The following is a 24,530-nucleotide window of genomic DNA, read 5'->3' as shown; positions in this document are numbered from 1 at the left end:
GAAGTGGCAAACGTCTACAAGGGATTCACGCCTGAAGAGATAAACCACTCAGCTGTGGATAAGGCCGTGAAGCTGGCAAAATTGCTGCAAGGAGAAGGCTTCGAAGATATGACCTCCAATGACATCAATGACCTGATCGATGCCCACTCGCAACCATTGACGGTGAAAGATCTGACGGAGCTGACGAAGTCTGCAAGCGAGGAAGAGGAAGAGGAACAAGATGAACTGGGAGCTGAAGAAGAGGAGGTTGGTCTAACACTCGATCGTCTTGCAACGATAGTCAGAATGGGCAAGGAGCTCGAACAGGTCATTCAAGAGTGGGACCCACAGATGATGCGGTCATTGCAATTCAGCAATGGGCTTGATGGGTTAATAATGTCCATGTATAAAAACCTGCTTGCCCAGAAGAAGAAGCAGAACCAGCAACTCCCCATTACTATGTTCCTCATAAAATCAAAAAAAGAGGTCACGCCTATGCCTACGCCTACGCCTACGCCTACGCCTACCCCTACGCCTTCATCCGAGCCTATTCATCTGAATTTTTTTTTAAATAACTGATTAAAAGTGTGTGGGGAAGGTTAATAAGAGTGTGTGGATGCTGTATAATGGTTTAAAATACGTTTAAAATGTGTTTAAATATATTTAAATAATTAAATAAATATGTGGTTTCTATTTCACGGATTTTCACCTATCGCGGGTGGGTCTAGAACGCATTAACCGCGATAGGTGAGGGAGCAGTGTATATACATATATACACATATATATTAAAAATACATTAATAAAACACTCCATGGAACACATGAGGCACAGGCGATCATAATTGTGGATTAACACAAAGTAAAAAAATTCTTCCCTTCTGCCAAGCACATCATTTTTCCGTATTCCTCTATCAGCTTAAGCATCTTTGAGAAAGGGGCTTCTTTCTCAACAAGGCAGAAGAACTTATGTGCATTCAGTCTCATCTGTTTGTACTCATTTCATTACTCCAGGCAAAAGTAATAAGTTGTGGTCTTCTCACTTTGAAAGTTCCTGCAATGGCTATTCCAAAGTCCATTGTTCACGTATTTATGTTTTGGACTCGTGGTCTTCTTTTTCTGCAGTCAGACCTTTGCTTCCAATTTTTTTTTGTACTGTTTGAAGAGAGAATACTTTCAGCTGGTGTGCTTCATGTCGGGGTAATTGCAGTCGGTTTTGGAAATCCTCACGCATGGACAAAGCTGAGCCCAGCCTAGCCAGGCAGAGTGCACACTGCAAAAGAAGCAACTCTTCTTGATTCCAAGTGCTCTCTCTGAAATGGAGTACAGCCCTGATTTTTTTATTTTTTTTTTTGACAGCAATTGTCTGTATACGAAAGGGGATTTTACCAAGTATTTGTGTAACTTTATGCACCTACATTTTAGACAGCTTTTGAAGCATTCATCCATTGGAGTTAGAGCTGTTGTAATTGGACACAGTGGACACGAACACCCACATCGGTATGTTTTTCAGTTATTTCAAGAGGGCTGTTCGATGCTAGACTGAGAACACGATTCAACTGAAGTGTGTGTGTCTTACCTTGCCAAACACTGAGCCGTTTTTGAGTGTACAACATAATTAAAAATTGTCAAGGGGGGAGGGGGGAACCTCCTGATTGTGTGGTGAGACTTGTCGGTCTTGTATTCCTTCTGTCACAAAAAACATGACGTTCCTTGATTGACATCCAACCAGCAAGTGTGGATAGTCCATACTTTCAGATGAAGGATAAAACTTGAAGCACTCCAGCATGGCACTATTCCGCAGCTTCTCGTGGGTGGCCAGGCTCTGCGCATGGGATCGCACATCTCCCCCCCCCCCGCCCCCCCACTCCGGGATCCACAAAGGGGCCACAGGCCATTGCCACAGATGTCGTCCTTTCAGGGGTTCCCATTCGGTGTACAATCTGTTTTCTTGGATCTCTTCAAAGTCATCCAGTTCCTGGTACTTCTCAGACACTTTCTTACATGCAGTTTATTTTTCATTTGATACACCTTTCGAGGTGGAATTTTGAAGGTAAAAAACAAAACCTGGTTCTTTCGTAAGACTTGTCAGTCAACATTCCTAATCGGCCGAGACTGTCTAGAGAAAGGGACGCATGGAAACGGACAGACACAAAATGTTTGTTGCTCATGAAACAAAAGGAGTGGGTGGGGAAAGTATCAATGAATCTGTGATTTGCTTTGTTGTTAGCTATTTGCGAAGACGACCAGACTGCCGGATCACTTGCTTGCCAATGCCGATATCAAGCTCAATTTCCCACTTATTCGCTTTGGTTATCGAGTGTCACAATTTGAAGCTGCCCATCAAAATGGCAGTCAGCTTCAATTTCGACTGATCCAATAGCTTCCACAACTCTCTCTGATGGGTATTTATCTGTCTACAGAAAGTGTGTTCTTGCTGAGAAAGATGTTCTGCTGGAATTTGTTTCATTTCCCACACACTTTAATATTATTGATTTAACCACTACTCCCCCACTCATCCCTACCATCTTCCCTCCCCATCATCCCTCCCTTCGTCCCCCCACCCCCAACCTCTGCTTTTATTATCTAGTTGGCTCCATGGATATCGATATTTTTAAAATTACTATTATTATTATTGGTTTTTTTTCCCCTCAGTGGGGTCATACCAGTATATACCGGTAGGTATGAGGTGTGTTCAAAAAGTATCCAACCTTAATTTTTCGTGAGTAAACAAATGAAGCTAGGGAGGCGTGGTTTGGTGCACGTATGTAGGCGATCCTAATTCGTATGCGTGAATATTTTCCCGCCTGCAGAAGCTGTCAGTCTCCGACAGACCGCCGATGAGTGAGGAAGTGTAAGTGAGCGCCGTCGGATTTTCGTTTTTGTCAAAATTGCGGAAAAACTTGAACAACGCTACTGCATCAAATTTTGTGTTAAGCTTGGGGATTCCCAAGTCGAAACGATCCGCAAGATTCAACAGGCCTTTGGGAACGAAGCAATGGGCACCACACAGATAAAAGAGTGGTACAACCGCTTCAAAGATGGTCGCACATCAGTGGAAAGTGAAGCACGTTCGGGTAGGCCCTCAACATCCTGAAATGAGATCGTCATTGACCAAGTGAGGACCCTGCTGATGCAGGATTGTCGAATCACGATCAGAGAACTTGCAGACGAGGTGGGCGTCAGCATTGGATCCGTTCATTCCATTGTGACTGAGGATTTGTGCTGAAGGAGAATCTCAGCAAAGTTCGTGCCAAAGCTGCTAACGATCGAGCAGAAGCAACTCCGTTTGGAGATCGCACAGGACATGCTGGAGACTGTGAACAGCGATCCCAACTTCTTCAACACAGTGATCACTGGCGATGAGACCTGGGTTTATGGGTACGACCCAGAAACCAAGTTCCAGTCATCACAATGGAAGCATCCAACATCCCCGAGGCCAAAAAAAAGCAAGGAAGGTCCGCAGCAATGTCAGTCATGCTGACCGTCTTCTTTGACTCCATTGGCGTGTTTCATCACGAATACGCACCACACGGTGCAACCATCACCAAAGAGTACTACCAAGAGGTACTGCGTCGCCTTCGTGACGCTGTGCGACGCAAACGGCCGGACCTGTGGGCAGTGGTCAATTGGCAGCTCCATCACGATAATGCACCTGCCCATTCTTCACATTTGATACAGAGTTTCCTGGCCAAAAACAACACACCTGTGCTTCGTCAGGCTCCCGACTCTCCCGACATTGCTCCGTGTGACTTCTGGCTTTTCCCCAAGCTGAAAATGCCCCTGAAAGGGACCAGATTTCAGTCCAGAGAAGACATCATGCAGAAGGCAACGGACCAGCTGTGCGCCATCCCAAAAGAGGCGTTCCAGCGCTGCTTCCGATAGTGGCAGAACCGTTGGGAGAAGTGTGTGGCAGCCCAAGGGGACAACTTTGAAGGAGATTAGTGTAAGTTTGTTGTATCTGGATACGAGTAGTTTTTCATGAACAAAGGTCGGATACTTTTTGAACACACCTCATATATCGATATTATTATTATTTTTTTTTAAAATAAAAAAAGTTTTTATGCAGGTTCCAAAAATACGCAATGGTCCAATGGTCAATTATGTATTCAGATATGACGTACACATCATTGACACACAGTAGTTTTTCGAAGTATTCCCACACGGGGCTTCACCCCCCCCCCCAACCCTCTCTCCGATGATGAGAACAGTGATTTTACTTCCAACTTCAACTTGTATTAAAAATTACTTTGTTTTAAAGCGAGATCAATATTAGTAATCGACACAAGTCGGAATCCATCCCTATCGCCGTACCAGTATGACTATAGCGGAATGCTGTACCGGTATGGTTATACCAGTAAGGCTTTCGTACCGTTATCACTTCCATACCGGTACCGCAGATCACTGATTTGGCACAGGTTTTCTAAAGCACACCTGATTTCATATAAATAATAACCAATTGGCAAGTGCTTTAAAACCAGCCACTAGGGCAAAGAAAAAATGCGATTGCTTGTGCAGGTGCTTTGATGCTGATTGTTAAAAGTTAAAATGTACTGCACTTACTTCCTGTTACGTCTTGACGTCATACATTTCACTGTTCCTGTTCATGTTCCATGTTTAGCTGAGACGTCAAGTGTGTCAAAGCTTTTAAAATCATTTACGGTATTTAAACATTGTAAATACCTTTTTCTTCCATTTGTTCATATCCCCATATAAATACCCGGTGTCGCTTTCATACCGGTATCGCTATTGCAGATCACTGACTCTGCACAGGATTTCTAAAGCACACCCGATTCATGTAAAACAAGTAAAAAAGACATAAAATGTCATAGCCCCCATTGTTTTAGTAATTTTGCTGTGTGGAGTTAAAGGGCTAGCCCATATTTATGTACCACTAAAATGGCTGCCAGTATACCAGTTGGCCATCTTTGATCAGATTGCAAAATAAAGTGAGGGGCACATGTATGCCATCATGCACTGTGCTTGTGCTAAACTTGAACCAAATCTGAGCATGCATGTCTGAGAAATGATTGGGGACACATGAAAGTCACAAAATGGCTACCAGTCGGCCATCTTGGATCTGATCTCAAAAAAAAAAAGCCGTACATTTCTAAGCCATCATTCATTATCTGGGTGCCAAGTTTGAACAACATAGGTAAATGCTTGTCCGAGAAATAGTTGGGGACATGTTCAACATCGAGTTGTTTTTTTTTGTTTTTTTTTACATCTAAAATACCCTCCAGTCTACCAGTCAGCCATCTTTGATCAGAATGCAAAATAAAGTTAGGTGCAAGTGTGTGCCATTGTTTACTGTGCTTTTGCCAAGTTTTAACAAAATCGGACTGTGCATGTTGGAGAGATGGTTGAGGACACGTTTGTTACAAAATGGCCGCCAGTAAGCCATCTTGGATCTGATCTCAAAAAAAATAAACATACAAATGCAAGTCATCATACTTTATCTGTGTGCCAAGTTTGAACAACATCGGTAAATGCAAGTCCGAGAAATGGTTCAGGGCATGTTGAACATCAGGTTTTTTTTAAAACAACTGAAATGGCCACCAGTCGGCCATCTTGGATCTGATCTCGGAAAAATAATATGCATATGTAAGCCATCATTCATTATATGTGTGCCAAGTTTGAGCAATATCAGTGAATGTATGTATGAAATATGGTTGAGGACGTGTTCAACACGGGTTTTTTTGTTTTTGTTTTTTTAACAACTAAAATTGTTACCAGTCGGCCATCTTGGATCTGGTCTGAAAAAAAAAAAAAGACGTGCATATGTATACCATTATGTGTTGTCTTTGTACCAGGTATGAATAAAATTGGTCCTGACATGTCCGAGATATGGTTGTGGATGCAAGCACGGACACGAAAATGAAGACCAAATTCATAAATCCCCGTTTCGCACTAAATCCACTGGGAGGTAATCATAACCAATTGGTCATTGCTTTAAATCTAGCCACGAGGGCAAAGAAAAACGCGATTGCTTATACGAGTGCTCGGATGCTGAGGTTTACAAGTTGAAACGTACATGCAGGGGTAATTGTACTTGCTTCCTGTTACAGTACTTGATCTTGATGTCATACGTTTCACTGTTCCTTTTCCATGTTTAGTCGAGACGCCGAGTGCATCAAAGCTTTTAAAATCATGTACGGTATTTAAGGATTGTAAACACCTTTCTTCAATTTATTGGTGATATACCGGGTTTTTTTTCTTCATTATACCGGTTTATTCAGAATTCCAATTCCTAAATATCGATGCGAAAAATTTATCGATATAACCGGTATATTGATATGTCGCCAGACCCGATTATCGAGTGATTTGGTACAACTTAGTGGTTTAACAGCAGTTGCACGAAATGCTTGTTTTCCCCCCACTCTTCCCATGTAGAAACACATGCCTTACTTCCGACGGAGAATGGTTTGGGAAATTCTTCACCAGAAGCTTCTCTGATCATGGTGACAAGCACACCTTGGGTGTTTCCTCATTTTGTGCAACATCTTTCAGGCAGAGGATTTTTGACACTCACTTTGGGACTTTGTATCATATCCTACCACTTCTGTCAACAGTTTGTACACAAGTATAATTTTGTAAAAACAGTTATTGCTTGTTTACTTTATGCTATTTGTATTGTGCAAGTATTTTGAAGAGCAATTTTTTTTTTCCAAGATTTTTGAAGTCCAGGCTTTGTTGTGGTAAATTTTGGATCCGAAGACCAATTTGTTCAAAATTGGCTTTGGATGGATTTCATCCCAGCTGTTGGTTTAACCACGGAAATAAATTCTCAATGACATTTGGATGTACATTAGGAACAGTATTTTTTTTTTTTAACTTGGCTAACTAGATTTTTGGTGGATACAGATTTGCTCTGGCATTTTTAAAGCATTTTTCTACTGCATCGTTCATATTGTTTTATAAACCGTTTGTGCAGACTTGCTCGAGGTATGCATTCCAGGGTATTGTAAATTTACCAGCACTTTTCAAGTCTTGTACAGTTCTGTGCCTGGATATTGACCCACACTGAGTGTGGTTTGACTTCAAGTGAAGACAAAAGCCAATGGCAGTTCAGTGGATGCTGACATTGTCACTGCTGTTAAAATCTGTGCTTCTCTTTCAAGTGTTAATAATAAACTATATTATTGCATATTTAAGCCGTTTATCGAGAAGCCACCACACTCCCAACCCACAATACCGGCCAGAAAGACAATGGCAGACATAGTCGCTTTCTTGGTGCTCTTTTGAGATTGAAGAGTTACTTGCACTTTAAGCAGAAGAGAATGCACATGCTGAACTTGTCAAGTTCAAGGAATGAAAAGGTGTTCATTCACATTTCAGCATGGCTGTTTTCCAAGGTTGTGCACTGTTTCACGAAGCAATGTTGGAATAAATTGTGAAAGTTGAAATTTGCATACAAGGAAATGAAAGACCACAATAGGATAAGCAGGGTAGCCCCAACACCAATGTTGTATTGTTGCTATTTAGGCCATGGGCCAGATGGGTGATCATTACCATCTCGGGTGGCAAAGGTTGACTGTACTTTTTGGAAAGATGTTTGTCTGGGCCAACTTTTTGGGTATGATTGCCACTCCAAATCGGCAGCTTTATTGTAGTTTTTTGGGAAAATAGGCATTTTTGGGATAAAATCGTGTTTTTTGAAATTTCAACTGTAGAAAAAATATCTGCGACAAAACAACATATTTGAGACTTGGAATAAATAGCTATGTAAAATACAACCATTTTAGTGTGCTTTGTGTTGGGTTTCAATCGCCGGTTACCATGGCAACAACCATTTTAGGGTAAAAAAACATGGTTTTTGATCATGAAACTTTAAAATTTCATATCTCAGAAATGAAAAATGATTTTTGAACCATTTAAACGATAAACACATCCCGATGCATCAGGGCAGTTTTTAAATTCCATAGTATGAGGGTAGGTTTAAGATAAATATATCGTTTTAGGGTAAAAACATCACATTTTGAATTGCATTTCTTGCTAATCTGACAGAAAACCCCGTTTTTTGAGATGAGGACTGTTTTTACTTTATCAACTTCACAGAGTATCCAAAGTCTACATGTATTTATATATCACTTTACATGTACTAGTGTAGGTTGTATGAGTTGCCTAGTTCAAATAGATTGGCGTTGCCATGGAAATGATCAATTTTGTGGGTAAACACGTTTTTTGATGGTAAAAGTTGAAATATTCATAGCTTGCAAGTGAAATAATATTTTTCAGAGATCTGAAGGTTAAAACCACCCCGATGCACACAGAAAGTTGTTTATTTCAATGTATAGGGCAGGTTCTCAACAAACTATCTTGTTTTAGGGTGAAACCATCAACTATTCAATAGCATTCCTCGATAGAATTGTCAAAGCAGAGATTTTCAGAAGTCTTTGGTTTTAAAGATTTTTGAATCGTACCATATATCAAAAGTCCATTTTGGCTAACAATTTATATTAATTCTCTCTTATGGCAATCAATAAGTTGAACTAGACTGACGTTTCCATGGCAACGGTAATTTTGTGGAGAAACCATTGTGAAGTGTATTTAAATATTCCACAGTGTTTTTACATCTTTTTTTTCTTTTCAGGTGACTGACTGATCATAGAAGTCATTGCCTCCCCCAAAGCGGCCACGTACCGACTGTGTTATCCACTGCACTGATGACGACACTGATCTTGTGTCACCAATAGATTTCGGTTCATGGACAAGTCTGTTAAAGGCTGCAGAAATTCGAGGTCATGGACAAACATTATCTGCTGCAAAAGGTTTCTCCGAAGGAGAGATTGCGCTAGTGAAATATCATCGCAGGTGCCGTTCTGTGTTTACCAACAAAAAGGACCTCAATAGAATAACACGTGAGAAAACAGACATACACGAGCAACCCAGCCGACATGGGACACCTAGGCAAGGGGCTGTCTCATCTCGCGTGTACGAGGCAAAGTGCATATTTTGTGATAAAGTTGCAAAATATTTGAAAGGACAGCGTTCTAAGGAAACCCTTGTGCAGTGTAAACAGCTGCGAGCGGATATAGCTGTCAGACAAGCTGCTGTGCGAAAAATGGACAATAAGATTCTTCGCATAGTCAGACGAGAGATTGTTGCAGCTGAAGCACATTACCATAGGTCCTGCTACCGGCAGTATACAAAGGCATCGACGACCTCAGACAGTGGAATTGCCGCAACCAGTAAGGCATCGGCAGAAACTCTCTATGAATCAGCTGAAACTACCGCTTACAAAGACTTATTTGACTTCATCAGGAACGAAATATTTCCAAATACAAAGGTTCTGCACCTCACTGATTTGACATCCCGTTTAATTTCACTGATGAACTCGTACGGTTTCAACGAGATCAGCGACTCAACTAAGACACATGCGTCGAAAATTGGAGAGTGAGTTTGGTGAGTCACTCCATTTCGTCCGAAACCACGGTCGCAGAGTCTTGGTTTACCCTGACACCTTGACAAGGGACGAACTTGCCTGCAGCATCATCGAACTTAGAACGAAAGTTGAAACATTGCTGGCTACACAAAGTAATTCTATGGCAGAGCTATCAAGGGCCGCCCTGCTATTGCGAGGTGACATAAAAAGGCAGGAACTAATAGCTGAATGGCCGCCGCAACCCTCAGAGCTTGGAGCCGAAACTGCAAATATACCTGACGCCGTGAAACACTTTCTGAAAATGTTAATAATCGGTCAAGAAGGCGAGTCAAATGTGACTAGTTGTGCTGAAAGACAGATTTGTTCGATTGGCCAAGATCTGATCTATGCTGTCACAAACGGTCGTCAGCGGCTGCCAAAGCATATTTTGATGGCTCTTGTTGTGAAGTGTCTTACAGGAAACGTTGACCTGATTCAAATTCTCAACCGCCTTGGACACTGTATTTCGTACTCCATGATGGAACAGATAGAGACGGCGCTGTGTATGCAGAAGTTGCATTCGCTGTCTAACAGCACCAACAACGTCATTCTTCCAGTAAACATTCTGATCTCTATGATTACTACTCTTGTGTGGGACAGCATAGATAAACTCGAAGAGACTCTGAGTGGTGGTGGTACCTCCCATCGCGTCAATGGCATTATCATCCAGGACAGGTTTATTGGCCCTTTACCAAAAGAATCAAGCGCACCTGTCGTGAAGAGCAAAAAAAGATCGATCGACATAGAAGAATCACTACTTCCACAGTACAATGCTGGAGAACGAGTTGGTCCGGCACCTGTCAAATCTCGAGAGGTGGATCCACTTAATTCGGTTGAGGATGCCAAGAGAAAGAATCGAATTTGGGTACTATTTCGCCTGCAGAATCGCCAAGCACCAAACTGGACGGGGTTCAACATCCTGACACGGGGTGAAACCACCATTAGTCCGAACAAGATCAGCTACTTGCCGACAATTAACGCACTGGCAACTGAGATGACTACGGTTTTGGAGATACTAACTCAGTCTCAAAGAATCCAGGTTCAATTACAGCTTCCAAGTTTGGTTCTCGTATTCGACCAAGTACTCTATGCGAAGGCTGCAGAGATCGTTTGGAAGCATCCAGACAGATTTGACGGTGTTGTTCTCCACATGGGAGACTTCCACACCATAATTAATTTCCTGTCTATCATAGGCAAGCGATTCCAGGATGCTGGTCTGCAAGAACTTGCTGTCGAGTCTGGCCTAATCGCAGAGGGCTCTGTGCAGGCGGTGATGGACGGGTGACAGTACAACCGAGCTGTTAGACTTCACAAGCTGGTCTATGAAGCAATACTACTACTGGCATGGAAGGAATTTCTCCCATGGTTGACAACCACATATGATACTGCTGACTGCCACTTCTTAGATGATGCCCTCCGTTGCATCGAGGAGTCGAGTGAGGATATCAACGAAGACTCCTTCAATACAGTTCTCCATAAGCCTAGTGTAAAACACATTCTCCATCTCTTTGAAACATTCTTGCAAGCATTGCGAGATGGACGAAATGGTGACTTGGCCAGATTCTGGCTGTCGTACTTGGACATGGTGGAGATTCTTCTGGGTTTGATACATGCATCAAGAGAGGGAGATTGGCTTTTGCATCTGTACTGCATTAAAGAGGCAATCCCCTGGGCATTTACTTACGATAAAATCAACTATGCCCGTTATTTACCAGTGTACTATGCTCATGTATCCCAGTTACCAACAAGCCACCCAGAAATCTACGCTCATATGCTAAATGGAGGTTTTTCTGTCCAGCGAGGATCACAAAATCCATTTGGTAAAATTCCCGCTGACCAGACGATAGAAGAGACTGTCAATAGTGACACAAAAACACCCGGCAGTACGAAAGGGTTTCGTCTCAGATTCAAAGCCCTTAGCCGATACTACATTACTGCAGAGTATCGCAGCACAGCATTACGTCAGATGCGTGACATGGTGTGACAACCAAGTCCAACGTTTTCCCACTCGGATCTACATGCTCCACGAATCCAAAAGGATAATGGTGATACCAAGGCACTGGTAGATCTGCTTGAGATTGACTGGGTAAACCCTTTGAGCGGAAACCAGCCTGAGCTTACAAGTATTTCAACTGGACGGCTAGCTATTCCTGACATTAAGAACTACCTGACAAGAGCGCATGAGGTTGGTACTGAATCATACAAGACTTTCAAGGAGAACCGACGAGAAGCAACGCCTCCAGTTGAAGCCTTCCACGGCAAAATCTCGAAACAAAACCTGAAAACTTTCTCCAACCTAATTCTCCAAAAGAAGCGTGTGACAAAGGCAGATGGTAAAGAGGTAATCCTTCAGGCTGACAGACAACTGTTCGCCCACATGATTCTTGCTGCTGAGAGCCATCACCTTGTTTGCAGGAAGTCTTAGGACACCCTCTGAGGCCCATTCCATGGTCCTTAGCAATGTCTGAGGGGTCTTTGAGGAAAAAAAACAAAGCTGCTCTCGCCAAAGCACTGACCAATGATGGCATGGTAGCCGAGAATATCCCTCGACCGTCTGCAACCATTATCGATGGAATGAGTTTAGTTCAGCGCATGAAAGGAGACAATCAGACTTTCGCAGAAGCTGCAGACAGTTGCCTGGCTCATGCACTTCATGAGGGTGAAAATAGCCAACAAATCGACGTAGTTTTTGACGTGTACCGCAAACATTCTATAAAGAATGCAGAAAGATCGAATCGTGAAGCAACGGAGGATCTCGAGTTCAAGAATATCAGTCGAGGGCACAAAATTAGGCAATGGCGGAAATTCTTGCGCAGTTCGTCAAACAAAACCTGTTTCATCCGATTCGTCATAGATGAATGGAAAAAGCCAGAGAACCGACTCAAACTGGAAATGAAAGTTCTGTACGTTACATGCCAAGCGGGCAAATTACCAAGCAGCCATATGGCGTAGATCCCTTGAATGCACTCCTGAAGTAATCCCACCAACAGATTGTGGATGGTCTGCAGATGACAGCGGTGACCTTGAGATTCTCTGGATGACTGGTCCACCAGCTCCATCAGCTATTTTGGAGCTCATGAGCTGTAGCTGTGTCCGCCGCTGTGATGCAAAGGACTGTACGTGCATCCGAAATGGACTGAAATGCACTAAGATGTGTAAAAACCAGATGTGTGACAACCAATATGAGGATGACGAAGCAGACACAGACGTAACCGTATATGCAGAAGATGAAAGTGATATTGATGATAGCGATCAAGGAATGTAAATCTAAGACACTTACACGACAGCTGCCTGCAGGTTATTCCACCGATTGAACAAACAAACAGCCTTCGGGTGTCAGGGTGGTAGCTTGCGTTCAAATTGCTCGAAAATATTACATTTCTACCAAGTTATGGATTTTTAAACTTTCACCATCAAAAAATGTGTTTTATTCCAAAATTGGTCGTTTCCATGGCAACGTCAATCTATTTGAACTTGGTATATCATCCAACCTATTATGCTAATACATCTACAGTGATAAATGGACTTTTGATACTTTATAAAATTGAGAAATATTTAAAATGCTCAAAAACTGGGTTTTCTCTCCATTTACCGAGAAATGCAATTCAAAATGTGATGTTTTTACCCTAAAACGATATATTTATCTTAAACCTACCCTCATACTATGGAATTTAAAAACTGCCCAGATGCATCAGTATGTGTTTATCGTTTAAATGGTTCAAAAATCATTTTTCATTTCTGAGATATGAATTTTTAAAGTTTCACTATCAAAAACCATGTTTTTTTTTTTACCCTAAAATGGTTGCTGCTATTGTAACCAGCAATTGAAACCCAACACAAAGCACACCAAAATGGTTGTACTTTACATAGCTATTTATTCCAAGTTTCAAATATGTTGTTTTGTTGCAGATATTTTTTCTACAGTTGAAATTTCAAAAAACACGATTTTACCCCAAAAATGCCTATTTTTCCCCAAAAAACTACAATAAAGCTACCGATTTGGAGTGGCAATCATACCCAAAAAGTTGGCCCAGACAACTTTTCCAAAAAGTACAGTCAACCTTTGCCACCCGAGATAGTAATGAGAAGTCCATTTTGGGTGATTGGCCCATGGCCGAATTGTACAAGGTGGGCCAAAAAATGTACCCGATGTCAAAAAAAATCAATGAAAATGAAATAAACTCTGATATGAATGTGAAAAAAAAATCCAATAATAGTGGGATCTTTCAAGTTTATTGCCATCAATAGAGATTTTCAAAATGTCTTCCATCATGCAGCACAGATGCTGATTGCAGCCTGCAGCATCTTGCACCCATTATTAGCGATAGTTGTAATCACAAAATTCTTCAGATCAACTAATTGTTCTTGGCTTCTCCTGAAAAACTTTTTCCTTTAGGTACCCCCACAGAAAAAATATAAATGGAACCGATCTGGTGACCTTGGAGGCCATTTAAATGGAGATGCTGCAGGCTCCAATCAGCAACTGTGCTGCGCATATTCACGTGTTCAGAATGATTGAAAACATTTTTGAAAATCTGTATTTATGGAAATTTGAAAATATCCATTTGGTTTTTGTTTCACACCCGGAGCTCATTTTAATTTTTGTTGGTCCTTGAGGTCCTTTTTAAAAAAATGTATAATTTATATATTTTTTTATTTTTTGGCCGACAATACAATACAAAATGAGATGCTGGTGTTGACCAGTCCATCTGTCTTCACCTTGCTCGATTATATCATGCTGTTTGAAACCAGTCCATCTATCCTCACCTTACTCGACTATGTTTGAAACCAGTCCATCAATCCTCACCTTACTCGACTGTATGTTTGAAACCAATCCATCTATCCTCACCTTGCTCAACTGTATGTTTGAAATCAGTCCATCTATCCTCACCTTACTGAACTATGTATGAAACCAATCCATCTATCCTCACCTTACTCAACTGTATGTTTGAAATCAGTCCATCTATCCTCACCTTACTTGACTGTATGTTTGAAACCAGTCCATCTATCCTCACCTTATTCGACTGTATGCATGAAACCAGTTCATCTATCCTCACCTTGCTCGACTATATCATACTGTTTGAAACCAGTTCATCTATCCTCACCTTACTCGACTGTGTTTGAAACCAGTCCATCTATCCTCACCTTACTCAACTGTATGTTTGAAACCAGCCCATCTATCCTCACCTTGCTCGACTATATCATACTGTTTGCAGATTGGGCTTGATTGGCGGTATCCCCTGTTGGACAATTGTGGATGCATGCAGACAGGGTCGGACGGATGGACGGACGGATGCAGGTACGCCAAGACCAAGCTCCTTTATAGGTCATCTCGAAGAGATGACCTAATAATATGAGTGTCGATGTCCTTCGATCCGTCCGTCTGTCCGTTCACAATGAAGTTGAAGCGGGAGATCTGGTCATTAGTGATCCTGATAGAGGTCGATGAGACGTACACGATGGTATGACTTTCAAGGTCACTGAAGGTCAAGGTCAAGGTCACGAGGCCTTTGAAGTTGCGAAAATGACGATTTTCAAATTCTATCTCCACCATTTCTCAAGCGATCTTGAATTTGATTGTAGCATATGAATATATGGGACAATATCTAAATTTGTTCGGGCTGGATTTTCGATATTCGCTTTCGTGTCACATGACTTCAAAGTTGGCAAAAAATACGAAAATGACGATTTTCAAAATCTATCTCCTACATTTCTCAAGCAATCTTGAATTTGATTGAGGCATATGAATCTATGGGACAATATCTAAATTTGGTCGGGACGGATTTTCGAATTTCGCTTTCGCGTCACGTGACTTCAAAGTTTGCAAAAACTGCCCTACCTTCAGGAGGCTATATATTCTCTACTGCGCAAGGTAAAAGTTAGTGAATGGTGTCATTGCATAGCAGCTGACCTTGTTTCTAGCAGAGATGGCCGTCACTCCCGCATGGGTGTATTTTATGTTACAGATTTGCCCCGTCGCCTGTGTCCTGTTGGTTCACGAAAAATATTTTCACTAAAAAAATAAGTGACCACTATATTCGTTATTGTTGTGTGTCTGTCTGTCTGTCTGTAGTCTGTTGGGTAGTCGATAAAGTCGAAAAAAAAATATTTTTTTTGATCTACCCTTATTATCACTTTATCCGTCGATATGTTTGTCTGTTTGTCTGTCTGTCTGTCTGTATGTCTGTCTGTCTGTCTGTATGTCTGTTCGGTCCAGTGCTCCGTTAATACAATGGCGAATTTGATGAAACTCGGTTGGTAGGTTCATACCATGACCTAGTTGTGTGCAAATGAAAACCGTTGCTATGGACACCACCGTTGCCTAGCAACGGGACTTTGAGATTTTTGAAAAATCATAAAAAATTTATTTTTTCGAAAATCAAAAATCCGGCCACGAGCGACTATGGGCAGTACATTCAGCCATATTGTCAAAAATTTCCAGCCGGATCCTATGAAAACTGTTGGAGAAGATAGACTTTGAATGAACCCTGGTTGAAAACGATAAAAAAACGAAGTTCATTGTATCTCAGAGACTATGAGTCAGATATACATGAAACTGGTATGGTAGGTTCATGGTATGTCCTAGTTATGTGTGAGAAAGAACCGTTGCTATGGACCCCTCCGTTGCCCAGCAACGGCCAAAAAACCTCTAAATGTGGGGGTATTTTAACGAACAAAACAATTTGCAGCATTAACCCTTGAAGCTAGAATCATGAATTTTCTTGTGCTTAATCCACAGGACATTCCCCATCGAACGGGCCCATCGCGACTACCCATGTCCGCCTACCGGCTTGTCTGTCTGCCTGTCTGTCCCGAGCATAGCTCCGTGGGTTTTGATCCGATCCTGACAAAATTTTGGTGGGAGGTTTATATCATGATCTAGTTGTGTTTTCCTGAAAATGGGCCTGGTGCGCCCATTATGGGCGGAGCCACGCCAAAAAAACATGTGTTTTTAGGGGGTAGCCGATTTCACTTTGCATCTTCTCCGAGGGGTTTTGTTGAATCTGACAGGGTTTTCGGTATTTGGTTAGCCCAATGGCACCTGCATAGCCCCACGGAGCTTGATTTTTCATTTTCGTCCTAAGGTCAAGGTCACGAACTTAGAAAATAGCGAATTTTGACGTAAAAAATCATACGACCGCCCAAACTTCGAGAGCTGGGATGACAATATTTTTTAGCATAATCTTGAGGTCATTCCCCACCTAAAGTCTGGAAGCCATTTTGCTCTATCTCGAGCACCTTGCCCATGGCTCCCCCTTCAAGTTTGTTTTTACGCTGATTTCATCAAAATATGGATAATCTGAGGAGTGCGAAATGCCATATAGCCTATATGACGTTGTATTGTTCCTGGAATGTTCCAGAGGAAGTTTTGCACCAAAGGTCATAATCCTTGACCTTTGACCTTTAAAGTTCACAAAGGTCAAATTTTCAAAGTTGTGGGAATCGAACCGGGTTTTCAACCTTCGACAAACTAACTCCAATAAGCTATAGCACGTATCCTGTTTCCTTATTTTAATGTCCACAACATTGTTTTGTGACCTTTAAAGGTTATGCAAAGGTCAAATTTTTAAAGTTGTTGAACGAAACCGGGTTTTCGACATTTTGCAACGAATAACCTGTCACTCTTACCACATCATGTTGATCATTTTGATAACATTATCACATTGGTCAAACATTATCACATTGTCTTATCCTTGACTTCTGAAACAATCTACATCGTCAAATACCGCTCGTGAACCATCGTCGTCTTCAGACTTATTAAATTATTACATTTCCTTAAGACTGTATGTGTACAGAGTTCCCACCGTTTTTGCCATGGTGATGTTTGGGTTTATTTGGGATCTCATGGAAGATTAAATTGGAGTAATTTTATCATTGCTTTAGAGTTAGACCATGTTTGCAATACGGGGACAGGCTAAACTCCAAGTTTACTTTGGTCTTCTACAGAGGGACCTCCGCTGTTTGGATTCCGCAACTGGGCTGGTTGGCATGGATAACACTCACAACAGCAGTATTACTGTTATACAGTATCTTTAATTTCATTTTATCAATGTATCTTCTGCAATGCAATACATTCTGCATTTCCTTTACAGTGAAACAATAGTCTCCATTTTTCCAAAACCTAGTTTCTATAAATCATTCCAGTTAAATAAATTCTCAAAAAGCACAACACAGTCGCCTTTTTTTCATTCAGCAACCACTGCTTCTCACTCATCCATACCTTTATTGACATTTAGCATGGTCAGTTTAAATATTCAGCCAACACTTTGTGAACTCACAGTTTGGATCTACACACATAAAATTCTTAAATTTATTAATACCAACCTTGATTTGAATATCACACACATACACAGACCAAAGGGGCTTACAATACCAGTTCTGATGCAATCTGACAGTGAGAATTCTTCTACCCAAGGTGAGTGTCACAAATTGGGTTGTCTCTTTTCTCTTACCAAAAGGCAGACCAACACCAGATGCGATTACAACAACGTTTCTTCAAGATGCCAAAACTTTTGGTAACAATTAATTCTTCAATGATAATTCATGGTAAAAGCAGCAAATTTGTTTTTATATACATTCCATGAATTGGTCATCAAAAGGGTAGCTCCAAATGCAAGAGTAATGAACAATGTGAACATTAAGACAAATACATTTTTGCAATGATTTATTTTAATGAATGTGCATCAACACATTTGGTAACTTTAATTAAAGTGACTATTCTCACAAGTGTATTCAGCTGATGAGTGAAGTGTGGCTGATGCCGTTTATTCCTGATATGTGAAACACCCGATAATCCATCACTGCAGAAAACTGATATTTTTGGAACGCCGGCCACATGTAACTTTGTTTTTAAAAAAAATATCCATGTTGAATGTTTTGTATCGATCGCTCAAACGGTTGTGGATAAAACTCATTCAAAAGTGAAAAAGTGTTAGCCTCGGCCGACGTACCACAACATGATCAAGGATTGATGTGGACGCTTATTACGAGTTGAAGAAGGGAAAGGGGGGTTAAAGAAGACCATATAATCTGGGTACCCAGCACTGCGCAGGAATAAATTACGTTGGCATTCTGGCACATGTTGTGCATTGATGACGTATGGAGTTATTGCCCTCATGGTGGTGAGCTTTTCCCTGAAGGTCGTTTCAGGGACAGGATGGACATTGAAAAACTATGGAGTTATTGGCCTCAGCAGCATTGCGTGAGCTCACATCCCAATACAGTAAAACTTCCTCCAACACGGGGGATACGTTCTGGGATCAACTCGTGTTGGAAGAATCATTAAACATATGAGGAAATTGGGGATATATCATATATTCTCAGCTCCCCAAAAAACTGACCCGAAAACAGCCTTTGTTGCTTTTTTTTTTCACGTTTCTTTGTATCAAATGGTGCAGCATTATTAAATATACATTAAAATAAGTGTTCGTATCATAATAGTACTGTGGTGTTATTGCAAAATAACTCAACATATTGTTTGGTGGGTGTTGAAGGTTTGGGCTGCTGGTAGCTGCTGAAGTTGACCTAAATAATTGTTATAGGCACTTGCTTTGCCTTCTGTTTTAACTCCTTTTTACCCCTCAGCCCGAATTGGCTAAGGGGTATTGTCGTCATAGGCGTTGTCCGGGTGGGCGTCCGTCCGTCTGTCAACTTTTGGTTTCTGTCAATTTCGAGGAGAACGCCTTGTCCGATTAAATCCATTTTTGCAGGGTATGTTGGGGTTGAGTCGAGGAAGGTTCCTTTCGAAAATGGGTGCGCTGCGATTTTCAATGTGGCCTCCATGGCAGCCATCTTGAAATTGGTTTCCGTCGATTTCGGGGAGAACGCCTTGTCTGGGTTGTTTGTTCTGTTTCTGATCTGATGTTCTGTTTAAGGTAAGAGATAATATAAGTGTCGTGACATTTCTCCAGTAAAATCTCATTCATTACGTTGCAGCACAACACTGCCAGCAAAAAGTAATATTTAACCAACAAAGAACAAGAAACATCATCTTGGTGATTATTTTTATTGTGTGAAATCAACTAAATAGAGCCACACTGCAAGAGTTCACCATCAGCCATGTGAGTGTATTCGCATGTACAGTGCCACAGAAAGTTTTCACACTCCTCGAGTTTTGGCACATTTTTTTTTTTCACCAATCAACACAAAATACCCCACAATGACAAAGTGAAAACATGTTTTTTGAAATTTTTACAAATTGATTAAAAATGAAAAGCTGAAATGTCTTGCATCAATAAGTATTCAACCTCCCAGATCAATACTTTAGAGAAATGACGTTGGCAGTGATTACAGCTTCAAGTCTTCTTGGGTATGCCTGAAAGCTTTGCACATCTGGATTTTGGGATTTTCTCCCATTCTTCCTTGTAGATTTGCTTAAGCTCTGTCAACTTAGATGGGGAGCATCGGTGAACATCAATCTTCAAGTCTTTTGACAGATTTTCAATGGGATTCAAGACTGAGTTTTGGCTGGGCCAATCAAGGACTGTCATGTTCTTGTTCTGAAGTCATTCTAGTGTTGCTTTGGCTGTAAGCTTGGGGTCATTGTCCTGTTGGAATGTAAATCTTCCCCACAGTCCCCACAAAGGTCTTTTGCACTGCAAAGCAGGATTTGTCTGTATTTGGCACCATTCATTGTCCCCACTATCCTTACAAGTCACCCAGTCCCTGCCACTGAAAATCATCCCCACAGCATGATGCTACCACCACCATGCTTCACAGTAGGGGTGGTGTTAGATAGGTGATGAGCCATGAAATGTGACAAAAGTCTAGGGGTGTGAATACTTTCTGAAGGCACTGTATCAGATCAAAGAGGGAAACGATCTAATATTTCAAAAAGTTGTGGATGGATTATGACAAATCTTGGTGGATGAGCTGGGTAGGTGACAATAACAAGCTGATTAGATTTTAGATAAGGTCCTGAAGTAGATCTGGCCTATCAGTGGGATACAAAATGTGAACTGTTCAGCCTGGTGGTGGTATGCTCTTTACCAAGTGTCGTTCTAGTGAGTAATATCTTGCTTGCATGTGAAATCAAGGCAATGGTTTGGCTATTTCAACATTCTCTTGCATCTCCTTTCTTTGGCAATGGTATGTAGACTGCTTCGACCTTTTAGGCCATACAATCCTGCTCCAGATCTATGTAGAGATAGCTCTTTCAAGGCTCTATGTACTTCACATTATATCACTATTGGTTCGTGCTCATATTTTCTTTTTTCAAAGGTTGCCATCATATTGCCATCTTGTTTGTAGTTTCAATATAGTACTTCCATGTTTCCTTCACCTGTGTTACTTCTGTCAGATCTTTTAATGTTCTACACTAAAGGACTCAAATCCCAGACCTAAACTTTCCTGTGGTCTCTCTAACATAAAAAAAAGATCTCTTATTTTTCCCACTCTATTGTCACTTTCTATCTCGATGCATGCCTCTGAAATACTTCCCTTTGTCTTTCCAAGTTTGTCGTTGGAAGTCGGCATTTAGCAATTTAATGCCCTCTCTTGGTGCGTCTGGTTTTCATCTATCTTCTTCTTCTGTCTGCGATATGTATTGCCTCTTCTGAGAGCCATTTAGCCTTCTTCTTTGTGCTTCCTTTTAGGATGTTGTTTCTTGGCCTCTTCTTTTATAATGTCTTCATCCTCTTGCAACATTTCATCAAACATTCTGTCAATCAAGTCCAGCTCTGAAAAACGTTTTTTTTAAACCTTCATTGCAAATTGTTTCGATAAGTTTTCAACTTTCTCAATTTGAGTTGTAGTTTTGCCACAAGGAGCTCATGATCTGTCCCACAGTCTGTACCTGGCAGAATATTGGCAGATTGCACAGCACTTCTCCACCTTCTGTTCATTACAATGTAGTCAATCTCATTTCTATGTTGTCCATCAGGTGAAGTCCATGTGTACAGTCTATGCTTGGGTTGTTTGAATCCTGTGTTTGCAATTATGAGATCATTCTCCACACAGAACTCCAACATTCGCTGCCCTGGCTCATTTCAGATTCCAAGTCTGTACTTTCCAGCAATCCCTGGTGCTCCTGCTTCTCCAATGTTTGCATTCCAGTCCAATATAATTATTAAAAAATCTCCGAAAACAATAGGTAAACAGAATGATATACAATAGAAGCGAAAGTTCCAACAAAATTAAATAATTAAAGGATCTCTTTGATTATGGCATGAACGGTCTGCAGTTGACCATATTCAAAATTCTGGAAATTAATTTGCAGGTACAGTATTCTAATTCATGGGAGTAAACTGTAGTAATGGATGTGGAATAAATCAGAGATTATTGGCCAAAAATTGGCAGTCATGGACAGTCATGAGTAGTTGCAAAGGAACTGCTAACATCAAACTCCATTACAAGAATTTGATGCATTTGATATGTTAGACATCGATTTAGATGTTGCACTAAAAAATTCAGCCCACTCTCAAGGTTAAGGATTGTTTTTATGGTGTAAAGTGGGCATTTGATGTGCAAACTGGCATGACTCAAGACAAGGCTTTGGTCTGAAAAGGGCATTCTTTTATGCAAAACAAGCTCCATGACCAAGATATGGCACGGTGGGACGAGTTATTATGGATTACCGTGGGGTTACTTACAAGCAACTTCAGTGGTGGGCAGGATAGCTCCTTCTGATAGTAGTGTATAGCGAAGTGGGACAAGCCCATTTGGTGAAGCGCTCTCCCGACGTTGTAATAGGTTTCTTGTCCAGGACCTCTGATTTCAAGGTACCGAATGAGAAATGAAAACCCCTGCAAAACGTGTAAAGCAACGGATTCAAATGAAAAACAGGAAATTCGACAATATCTCACAACACAATGCAACAAAGTTAGTGGGGCAGATAACAGCATCAAATTTGGCACATTTGTTCTCCAGGGGATTCTAATCAAATCTGCCTGATTGGCCATTTGAAAATCCAAATTTTGAAAAATAAAAAATAAATAAAAAATAAATAAATAAAACTTCAAAAAAGGCAAGATCACAAATCAATGTTGGATGCTGGCTGAGATTGGTGAATGTTTCAGAAACATCATCAAAGACGTTCCAAGTCTGCCATGCAGTTTTCTTCCCTTTACCGTGGAAGGCAGACACGACGTCACATCCAGTGAATGCATGGAAGTATGGGATCCCTCAAGCTTTCTCAGGCCCTATTGCAGAAACTACCTCATGGAGTGGAATCCATCGTGCCTTGGCTCCTTGGCCAAAGGCAATCCACATGTTCTCAAGACCTAGTTCCTGTAAGGATGGCAGTACAGATATTGCTATGACTCGTGCGTCGTGTCATTAACCTTAATGATAATGGACTTGCTACCATCCATCGTTGCATCCCTGGCGTGTACAAATATTCGAGTGTCGGCTTCTTCATGACAACATGGAGACCCAGCATCCAGTGACTTCCTTGTGTTGCTTATGGCATCTTCTCCTTTTGTGACAATGACTGTGCTTGTCGTCTGTGCTTCACACATCTTTGTCGCAAGGAAGTGAAACAGCTCAGTCTTGTTGCTGTCATCTCGAAGAAAGCTTCTCCAGTTACTTGGGGTCTTACTGGTTACTGTCACTCTTCTTCTGATTCCTTGCCCCCTTTTCGACCTTGCCTCGGACTTCAGACTTGACTTCTTGTACACAAACACTACATCCACCCTCTTGTACCTGGCACCATAGGATTCCACCTTTGGGCTGATGTCTTCTTTCGCATAGTCATCAAATATCTTTGAAGTGTGTGGAGGTAGGGTATTGATAAGTGCTGAGCCATCAATGATGACTGCATCTCCCCTTGGTTCTCTGTCTGGGATGTTCACTTGCGCTTCAAGAATTTCAGCTAGCTGTGACTTCAAATTTTTTCGAATTTTTTTATTTTTTAAAATTTTTCAAAATATGGATTTTCAAATGGCCAATCAGGCAGATTTGATCAGAAATCCCTGCAGAACAGAAATGCCAAATTTGATGCTTGTATCATAATTTGCACGATTTTTCGACTATCTACTACACTAAGTGTATTAGGACCAATATTTGAATTTATAAAACTATTTTAACCTGTCTTAGTAGCTTGAAATGCTGATATAAATAAGAGTACAAACACAATTTATTGGGTGATAAACATGTGGAAGCACCTGTGCTCACAATGGGATTGGTTATTGATGGGATATAGAAGAGAGATGAAGGCATTGAATACCCTGGAAGACATTAGCATGCTTACATAAAAGACAGCCAGCTTAACATATTCTCAGGACACTATGCTTCATAACACTGCAATATCTACATATCCTTCACTGGGCGAAGTTTGTACTTTATGCTATTCTCAGAAAAAAGAATTTTAATACAACTTCAAAGTGCTTACAAGCCAATTTAAGTTTCACTTTAAAGGTGATCAGAAATATTTTAAAATCTAGATATTCACCCAAATTTATGAATTTGAACCTTGCTACCATATTCTGAAAAAGTTGAAAAAGGCTTGAGAGAAGAACCTTTGTACAGAATATCATGAGAATATCACTAATTTGTACAGAATATCATAAAACCTCATTACCGTATTTCCCGGTGTATAAACCACACTTTTTCTTTAAATCGACAATCGGTTTTCAGTGTGTGGTAATTAAATACAGGCTTGCTTGGGAAGGTCTGGAAACATCCGGAGTTTCGGTGCGTGGCGTATATAGAGCCTCGCGCCTCTGAAAACACCATTAAACACCAAAGAAGAACACCTGGTCTCACATCAAAAGAATTATATATATATATATATATATATATATATACATATACATATATATATATATATACATATATATATATATACATATATATATATATATATATATATATACATATACATATATATATATATATACATATATATATATATACATATAGTTGAAAGTGTCTGTGTGTCTGTGTGTCTGTGTGTGTGTTTGTCTGTGACCTATGCACGCGAAAAGTACTGGACTGATCCTCACCAAACTTCACATGCTGACAGAACATGTACCCGGGAGTGTCCCGATGTAAAAGAATTGTACTTCCGACTTGCGGTTTCCGAATTATGACGTCATCACCTGATTTTGTAACGTGAATTTTTCAAGTTCAGCCGATCGACATGGGGCCAACGCCATTTGCAATAGAATGAAAAAATAATGCTACAGTCAATT

The 24,530-nt window shown here is 40.8% G+C and overlaps 3 protein-coding genes across 13 annotated transcripts in view; 2 read left to right on the top strand and 1 right to left on the bottom strand.

Moving 5' to 3' along the window:
* The window catches only part of LOC147030298 (sentrin-specific protease 1-like), a 147,741-nt gene extending 140,030 nt beyond the window's left edge, over positions 1-7,711 (top strand). For 10 of the 11 annotated variants that reach the window (XM_085874218.1, XM_085874213.1, XM_085874221.1 and 7 more), the window contains one exon: positions 6,369-7,711. In XM_085874218.1, coding sequence (XP_085730344.1) covers positions 6,369-6,431 — 63 coding nt within the window. In that variant the 3' untranslated portion in view covers positions 6,432-7,711. Of the gene's footprint in view, positions 1-5,788; positions 5,902-6,368 lie in introns of all 11 variants that reach the window. The other variant, XR_015056297.1, reaches the window with a different exon arrangement.
* Positions 7,712-8,483: 772 nt separating this feature from the next.
* Positions 8,484-17,913, top strand: LOC147030297 (uncharacterized). Its single transcript, XM_085872177.1, is given in 3 exon segments — positions 8,484-8,492; positions 8,587-9,347; positions 9,349-17,913. Coding segments are annotated over 3 exon segments (2,106 nt in total). The 3' UTR covers positions 10,685-17,913.
* A 136-nt stretch (positions 17,914-18,049) lies between these two features.
* Positions 18,050-24,530, bottom strand: part of LOC147030296 (general transcription factor 3C polypeptide 3-like) — a 58,930-nt gene continuing 52,449 nt past the window's right edge. Inside the window, exons 3-4 of the mRNA XM_085874224.1 lie at positions 21,990-22,142; positions 18,050-19,265 (exon numbers count right to left, since the gene is read on the bottom strand). Of these exons, the coding sequence (XP_085730350.1) occupies positions 22,114-22,142 (29 nt within the window). The 3' untranslated portion in view covers positions 18,050-19,265; positions 21,990-22,113. The remainder of the gene's footprint in view (positions 19,266-21,989; positions 22,143-24,530) is intronic.

The sequence above is a fragment of the Eptatretus burgeri genome, chromosome 3, assembly GCF_056783735.1.
Source record: "Eptatretus burgeri isolate ZD-2024b chromosome 3, Ebu_testis_v1, whole genome shotgun sequence".
Taxonomy (NCBI): Eukaryota; Metazoa; Chordata; class Myxini; order Myxiniformes; family Myxinidae; genus Eptatretus; species Eptatretus burgeri.
This window is presented reverse-complemented; position numbering and strand designations above follow the sequence as displayed.